The sequence below is a fragment of the Cervus canadensis genome, chromosome 3 (genome assembly GCF_019320065.1).
Source record: "Cervus canadensis isolate Bull #8, Minnesota chromosome 3, ASM1932006v1, whole genome shotgun sequence".
In the NCBI taxonomy this organism is placed as follows: Eukaryota; Metazoa; Chordata; class Mammalia; order Artiodactyla; family Cervidae; genus Cervus; species Cervus canadensis.
Window position 1 is genome coordinate 100,079,146 of NC_057388.1, and position 8,596 is coordinate 100,087,741.

The 8,596-nt window shown below is 49.6% G+C and overlaps 1 protein-coding gene and 1 gene segment (V, D, J or C); both read left to right on the forward strand.

Moving 5' to 3' along the window:
* The window catches only part of LOC122437857, a 3,556-nt gene extending 2,235 nt beyond the window's left edge, over positions 1–1,321 (forward strand). The window contains 2 exon segments of the V gene segment in view: positions 789–876; positions 963–1,321. Of these exon segments, the coding sequence occupies positions 789–876; positions 963–1,321 (447 nt within the window).
* Positions 1,322–4,780: 3,459 nt separating this feature from the next.
* LOC122437858 lies at positions 4,781–7,796 on the forward strand. Its single transcript, XM_043462354.1, has 4 exons — positions 4,781–4,829; positions 4,916–5,327; positions 7,171–7,265; positions 7,393–7,796. The coding sequence occupies exons 1-4, from the start codon at positions 4,781–4,783 to the stop codon at positions 7,794–7,796; spliced, it is 960 nt and encodes a 319-aa protein (XP_043318289.1).
* The last annotated feature ends 800 nt before the right edge of the window (positions 7,797–8,596 follow it).

Below are 8,596 nucleotides of genomic sequence, written 5' to 3' on the forward strand. Positions count from 1 at the left end.
TGTATTAATGAACAGCTATTTCTGGGATAAAATGTACATAAAGTTGCGAACAGTTTTACGGAAAGTTTACAAAAACTTGTAAGGCTTATGTGCATTGAGCTGGATGGGTCTCCCTGTTGTGAACTGTTCAGTTCGTTCAGTCCCTAGGTCGTGTCCGACTCTTTGCGACCCCCTGGATTGCAGAATGCCAGGCTTTCCTGTGCATCACCAACTCCAGGAGGTTATGCAAACATATACCCATCACGTCGGCAATGCCATCCAACCATCTCATCCTCTGTCGTCCCCTTCTCCTCCTGCTTTCAATCTTGCCCAGCATCAGGGTTTCTTCAAATGAGTCAGTTCTTCACATCAGGTGGCCAAAGTATTGGAGTTTCAGCTTCAGCATCAGTCCTTCCAATGAATATTCAGGACTGACTTCCTTTAGGATGGACTGCTTGTATCTCCTTCCAGTCCAAGGGACTCTCAAGAGTCTTCTCCAACACCACAGTTCAAAGCATCAATTCTTTGGTGCTCAGCTTTCTTTATAGTCCAACTCTCACATCCATACGTGACTACTGGAAAAACCATAGCTTTAACCAGATGGACATTTGTTGGCAAAGTAAATGTCTCTGCTTTTTAATATGCTGTCTAGGTTGGTCATATGTGAACTGTTCACTTAGGTTCATTTCTGATTTGAGCCTTGGGGGAAGGGGCTTGGCCCCCTGAGTGACAGGTTGGCTCTGAGGCCTGGCAGGGACAGTGACATCTGAGAAGGACTCCCTGGAGAGCCCCTCTCCCCTCTCATCCAGACTCAGACCAGAGGACCCTCCGCCTGCCCCACCCACGCCGTGAGCCCCTGCCTCCTGGGCTGTGTGGTCTTCTGTCTCCTGCAGGCAGGTGAGTCCTGGGGGCAGGGTCGCCTTGGGGGTGCCAGCATGAAGCATGTCCGCTGTGACTGCATCATCTGTCCTCCTTCTCCACAGGGGCGGTCCACGCTGGTGTCACTCAGGACCCCAGATTCCAGGTCGTGAGGACAGGACAGAGTGCCACAGTTATTGTACTCAGGATGAACCATGATTATATGTACTGGTACCGACAAGACCCAGGACACGGGCTGAGACTGATCCATTACTCAGTTATCCGTCCTGCCTCGGAGAAAGGAGACGTGCCCGACGGGTACAGCGTCTCCAGACCAAACACACAGAACTTCCCTCTCACACTGGAGTCTGCCAGCCGCTCCCAGACATCTGTGTACTTCTGCGCCAGCGGGTACTCCACAGCGCTGCACGGCCACCTCCTCTCTGTGCAAAAAGATAAGGGAAGCCCTGAGACCTGGAAGTAGGAGAGCCCCTTGCAGGCTTCTCGCACGCGGAGCCTCGGAGCCCAAGGCCACACGTCTGCAGTGTGACACGGAGTGTGCAGTCTCTTATCACGCCCAGCTGCATCTACCTTAAATACAGTGCACGGTTGGTGTTTTTAATTTCAAAGATTATAACTTTAATATTCAATGGGTTATATAATCTCTGTATACAAATCCATTAACTAGAATTAGTGATATTTAATTTATGTAGACAATCAAGAAATATGTGGATCTGACTAATCCGAGGGATCTAAGGAATGCAGTGTCCCAGGCTGTATTCCCCTGAGCTCATCAGAGTGTCTGTATTGAAGGTCTATGTGATTCCACCTGAGCATGCTACTGCCAGTGAAATTGTTTTCTTCTTAATGGAAATGTTGGTTTCTACAGTCTTTTACCTCCAGAGGCTAAGAGGGAATTTGAAGACCAATCTGAAGTCAGCCAGGATGGGAAGACAGTAGAACAACTGTGTGTGTGTGTGTGTGTGTGTGTGTGTGTGTGTGTGTGTATATTCAGGGTGTGGGGTGTTTACATTCTTGCTTTAGACAGAAGGCACAGACCCATGAGACTCTGGACCATTGGCCAATAGGAGGTGCTGTGGGCCCACGGTAAGCAGGGCACTTGGGAGGGGTGGAGATTCACCCTGGGGAGGACAGCTTTAAGGAACCTTGGCTACATGCCTGCCTGAGAAAGCAGGTTTGAGATCCCTGAGATCCTGAGGTTCCAGGACACATGGGACCAGTACAGACTCCTCACTGCCAGGGAAAGTGGGGATGTGCCTGGATCCTCAGGATGTGCCCAGGAGATGGTCTCCTGGAGCTGCAAGCGAAGTGGAGGTGAAGGGGTTGGGGTGGCTGGTGAGGGCTGGGTGATTGTCAGCTGATTGCCTGGTGATTCCCAGCCAGGTGAGTGCCTGGCTGAGTGTTAGGCAGGGCCAGGCAGAGGACAACAAGCTCTGTTGTGAGCATATGGGGACATGGGAATGGTGCACCTTTCACACCCACCCCTTGCTCAGGGTCTGTGAAGGGCAAGGAATGGTATAGAGGGCCCACCTTTGGTCCTGGCAGGGTGTACAGTGGGTAGGGAACTTGCAGAAACACATAGCTGTGACGTCATAGGCAAATGCTCCAATCAGGGAAGCAGGAGGGTGGGCAGTTTACCCCACTTACCCTAGGAGACCCGCCCCCAGCCAGCAGCAGTCTTGGGTTCCTGATGCTGCCATAGGCGCCAGGCTCCTCTGCTGTGTGACTCTCTGCTTCCTGGGAGCAGGTGACTCCTGGACACAGTGTGGGAGCTTCTGAGATGTATTTGCCTCCCTGAGATAGAAGCCTGTCGATGAGGGCTGCAACAGGAGGCTTCCCTGTGCTCTGCCCTCAGCTTTCTTGTGCTCCCCAACAGGCCTGGTGGATTCTGAATTCACCCAGACCCCCAAATACCTGATCAAATCAAGAAAGCAGCAAGTGAGGCTGAGATGTTCCTCTGAATTTGGACATCGCTTTGTGTACTGGTACCAACAGGCTCTGGGCCAGGGCCCCCAGTTCCTCATTCAGTATTACAACAGGGAAGTTAATGAGAAAGGAAACACATCAGATCGATTCTCAGGAGAACAGTTCAGTGATTTTCGCTTGGAGCTGAACTTGGGCTCCTTGGAGCTGACGGATTCCACCCTTTATCTATGTGCCAGTAGCCAAGACAACGCCCTGCATGATCAGGTGCCTCTGGGACAAAAACACTCCTGCCCCAGCTCAGGAAGTGGTAGTGAGTGTGTTGACTGCCAGCCTGGCAAGCCCATCTCTGGTGGAGTAGACAGTCTTCCCCAGATGTTCATTTCTTGATATACTTTAATGCTCACAAAGATCATGCAAGATAAGTAGTATTTTAATTGTTTATATATCTGAGTGAACATGATTTGCCCAGATCTCATACTTCATAATTATTGCAAGGACTCTGACTCAAGTCTCTTCTCATCACCTGTGGTGACTTGCCACGAATGTAACTGTCTCCCTACAGAACAAATTAGATATGCATGGGGGTTATGTGTAACAAGATTGAATTTGGGGCTCTAAGACATGAACTTTTATTCAGTGAATGGCGGTCCTGCTTCACAAGGAGGTATTCCCATGGAGGAATCTCTCAAATAAAAACAGAGCAGTTTTTGTTTATTCTGGAGTCTGCATCTCCCTCCATGTCCCTCTTAAGTCTGCATTCCTTTGTGCCAATAAGTAACCCGAGCTGGGCAAAAGGCTTCTCTCCACTCAGAAAGGTGGGTCACAGGCCTGAGGGTATCTGCTTGCTCCCTCCCCAGACCTGGGAAGCAGGGCCTCCTGTGAACTTGAAGGAGCTGTACCTGCCTTCGGCTGGTGGACCAACTGCCAGTGAATTGATAAGAAACAGACCAAACAATTCCTCAGTGTTGATGAGCTTGTGATAAGGGTAGGATCAGACACCTGGAGAAACATGATAGGTGGAGGGACCTTCTCAGGACTGCAGGCAATTACAGTGCCTTGAAGTCCTACTGGGACACATGAGTCATAAGGGGCAACAGGAAGCCAGAAGGATTTCCCCAAGACTTAAAACTACAGAAATATGCAGATAAATAAATGTAACATATGTGTTAATGAAAAATTATCTCTGGACTAGAACATACAAAAATTTGGTCAGTTTCACGGACAGATTACAACAACTTGTAAGCTTATGTCCGGTGAGCTGAATGGGTCTCCCTGTTATGAACTGTTCACTCAGGTTTGATAGCTTCCATTGAAAGGTGTTGGATTCATGATTTCCGAAGACGATTTAGCTTCAAGACCAGGGACCAGTCTTGATCATTCAAGAGATTTTGTGTAGCTGAGTTTTTTTAACATATAAAAAGGGACAAGGAAAGCTTCTGACATAGACATCAAAGGGGGAGGGAGAGTGCCCCCGCTTGCTAGTCTTATCAAGGCCTTATATAGTTTATCAGACCCATTCACAACATACATCTTAAATTAACAAGATTAGAACTGACAATAGAAAGGTCTCACCAAACACACTTACACAAAATACATCTTAAGATAACAAGATTAGTTAGATGATTAGTTACATTAGTAAGGAGAAACATGTCCTCCAGCAAGATAGGTCCCTCTATTGACTAACCAAAGCAATGTAGAAAAAATGTTTGTTCTTTGCTCCTTGAGAGTCCTGGACACCTTTCACCTTCTCTAGGGCTCTGGATTTCTTTCTCTTCCTTGGGGACCCTGGACTTCTTCTCAGCCAGTCTAGGAAGTGACACTCTGAGGTTCATCTTTGATTTGAGTCTCTGGGGGAAGGGCGTGGCCGCCTTATGGGGCAGGTCTGCTCTGGGGCCTGGCAGGGACAGTGACATCTCAGAAGGACTCCCTGGAGAGCCCCTCTCCCCTCTCATCCACACTCAGACCAGAGGGCCCTCTGCCTGCCCCGCCCCCCACCATGAGCCCCTGTCTCCTGGGCTGTGTGGTCTTCTGTCTCCTGCAGGCAGGTGAGTCCTGGGGGCAGGGTCCCCTTGGGGGTGCCAGCACTGAGCATGTCTGCTCTGACTGCAGCATCGGTCCTCCTTCTCCACAGGGGCGGTCCACGCTGGTGTCACTCAAGACCCCAGATTCCAGGTCGTGAGGACAGGACACAGCAAGACACTGAAATGTACTCAGGATTTGGGTCATGATCGCATGTACTGGTACCGACAAGACCTGGGACACGGGCTGAGGCTGATCTATTACTCAGCTGGTGTGCCCAGTAGCGAGCCAGGAGATGTGCCCGAGGGTTACAGCGTCTCCAGATCAAACAAAGAGAACTTCCCTCTGACATTGAAGTCTGCCATCCGCAACCAGACATCTGTGTACTTCTGCGCCAGCAGTTACTCCACGGTGCTGCATGGCCACCTCCTCTCTGTGCAAAAAGTACTAGGTGCCCACGATCAGGCTCCCAGCACCAGAAACCTTGGGCCTTTGTGGGCCACGTGCCTGCAGTGTGACCCTGGGTGTGTGGACAACGCTGACCCAACCTCACTCCCACGCCTCGGGGCCATGGGTCCACAATCGGTCTCTGTCTTTCCGCTGCATCCTCCCTGTGAACCAGGAAGATGCTTCCCCAGCTCTGACTCCTAGTCATCACCTGAGCCTGAGACCTCTAGGAGGGAAGGATGTTGGTAAATTAGATTTAAATAGGCCCTCCTGTCTTACCTCAGGCACTTCATCAATGTCTCTCTGGAAGGTTCTCCCCAAGCCTGACTCTCACATGCTCTCTTCTCTTGCCCACCTTTCCCAGGCAGGCAGGACATTCCTCTCCCCACCTCTCTGCATCAGCTCCCTGGCCCTCTCCCCCATAGCCACAGGCTCCTCCCTCATCTGCCTCAGGTCCCTTCTCATTTCGCAGGGAGGCTTTTAAAGTGGCCCCTCCACGTGCTCTGCTTTGAGCAAGCTGGATGGAATCATCAAAGAGAAATCAACTTCAGTTAATCACCAATCATCCAAAAACTCATGGGAGTTCATCTCAGGAGGACAGATGATCTTTGTGTGTTCTCCCACCGCCCCACCTGCCCTGTTTTCCTTAGCATCTCATCTAACCAAAGCCAGGTTGCCACCACCTGGCGCCCTCATCAAAATCTTCTTAAAGTCAAAATATATCATACATCACCACCATTATATCAAAATTTTATAAGTGCAGAAATATATGAGATCATGTTTCTAAAACTCCTATTAAAAGTTTTATCTAGAATTTGATAATGCTCAATTTAAATACACAATCTGGAAATATATACATCTGATTAATCAGAAATAGTATTGGAACACATGTTTGCTGGCAGATTCACTTGAGATCCTCAGAGTATTTATTCTATGATTATATATTTCCATCTTAGATAACTACATCATTATAGTGATGCTACAATCATTTCTCTCTTAGTGAAAAGTTTGGATCATAAAGTATTCTGCCTTCAGAGGCTAAGAGTGGATTTGAAGATACACCCTATCAGCCAGGCTAGGAAGGCAGTAGAACAGATGTGTGTTTGTGTGTGTGAGCGCGTGTGTGTGTGTGTGTCTGAGTGTGTGTGTGTCTGTGTGTCTGTGTCTGTGTGTGTGTGTCTCTGTGTGTGTGTCTGTGTGTGTGTTTGTGTGTGTCTGTGTGTGTGTGTCTGTGTGTGTGTTTGTGTGTGTCTGTGTGTGTATGTGTGTATGTGTGTGTGTCTCTGTGTGTGTGTGTGTGAGTGTGTGTATGTGTGTGTTTGTGCAAAGTCCTGGATTTTTGTACCCTTGCTTTCAACAGATGGTGCAAATCCATGAGACCCTGGACCTTTGGCCACTTGGAGGCACTGTGTTTCCAAGCTAAGTAGGGTGTATTGGGAGGGGTTGAGAATCTCTCTGGAGAGGGCAGTTTAAGGGAACCTTGGCTATATTATGCTTGGGAACAGGTTTGAGTTCCCTGAATTGTTCCAAGACATATGGAACGAGCACAGACTCCTCCCTGCCCAGGGAACTGGGGACGTGCCTGGAACCTCAGGATGTTCACAGGGGGTTGTATCCTGGATCAGCATGTGAGGAGGAGGTGAAGGGGTTGGGGAGGTTGGTGAGGTCTTGGGGCTGAGTGTCAGACAGAGCAGAACAAGACATGTTTTGGGGACATTGGACCAGGGGATGAAACTCACCTCATACCCAAACTTGCTGAGGGGCTGTCAGGACAGGGAGTGGCATAGAGGAGCCAGCCCTGGGTAATGCTGAGGGGTCCAGGGGACAAGGGCAGCCTGCAGAGACACAGAGCAGTGACGTCATAGGCAAACGCTCCAATCAGGGAAGCAGGAGGGTCAGCACTTACACCTCTCACCCCAGGAGACCCGCCCCCAGCCAGCAGCAGCCTTGGGTTCCTGATGCTGCCAAGGGCTCCAGGCTCCTCTGCTGGGTGACTCTCTGCCTCCTGGGAGCAGGTGAGTCTGGACACATCGGGTAGCTTCTGAGATGTTTTGTCACCCTGCAACAGAAGCCCGGTGATGAGGATTGAAGCAGGAGGCTTCCCCTGTGCTCCGCCCGCAGATTCCTTGTCTCCCCCTACAGGCCTGGTAGATTCTGAAGTCACCCAGGCACCCAAGTACCGGATCAAATCAGGAAAACAGCAAGTGACGCTGAGATGTTCCCCTGAATCTGGACACCGCTCTGTGTACTGGTACCAACAGGCCCTGGGCCAGGGTCCCCAATTCCTCATTCAATATTACAACAGGGAAGTCCGTGAGAAAGGAAACATATCAGATCGATTCTCAGGAAAACAGTTCAGTGATCTTTGCTCAGAGCTGAACCTGAACTCCTTGGAGCTGACGGACTCAGCCCTGTATCTCTGTGCCAGCAGCCAAGACACAGCCCTGCGTGATCAGGTGTCTCTGGGACAAAAACACCCCTGCCCCAGCTCAGGAAGTGTTGCCCCGTGTGTCAGCTGCCAGCCTGCCAAGCCCAGTCTCTGGTAGAGCGATAGACTTTCCCAGACATTCATTTCATTATATGCTTTAATGCTCACTAAGATCATCAAGATAAGTATAATTTTAACTGTTTGTACATCTGAGGGGACGGGAATTGCCCAGATCTCATACTTCATAACTTACAACTAGGCTTCCGCTCAAGTTTGTTCTCAGCACCTGTGGTTCCGTTCCTCATGGAAATGGCTCCATACAGAGCAAATTCCATATCCGTGCTGGGCTCTGTGTAACAGAGACGGTATCGGTCTGTAAGATATGAACTGTTACTCAATGAATGCAGCTGTGCATCACAAGGAGGCATTCCCATGGAAAGGATCTCTCAATAAATAAAGATCATTTTTCAGTTACCCTGGAGTCTGCCACCCTTTGCCGTGTCCCTCCTACGTCTGTATTCCTTTGTGCCAATATGTCATCTGGGGTGGTGGGCAACCAGCTTCTCTACACCCAGAAAGGTGGGTCACAGGCCTGAGGGGGCTCTGCTTGCTCCCTCCCCTGACACGGGAAACTCGGACTCCTGTGAACGTGAACGAGCTGTACCTGCATTTAGCTGGTGGACCGTCTGTCAGTGAATTGATTAGATAGACCAAACAATTCCTCAAATGTTGATGAGCGTGCAATGAAGTTGGGAGCAGATTCCTGGAGAAACATGGTAGGTGAAGGGACAATCTCAGGACTGTGGTCAATTATGCAGAAATGGAACCTTGAAGTCCTACTGGGTCACATCAGTCATAAAGTCAACAGGAAGCCAGAAGGATTTCCACAAGATTTAACACTACAGAAATATGCAGATA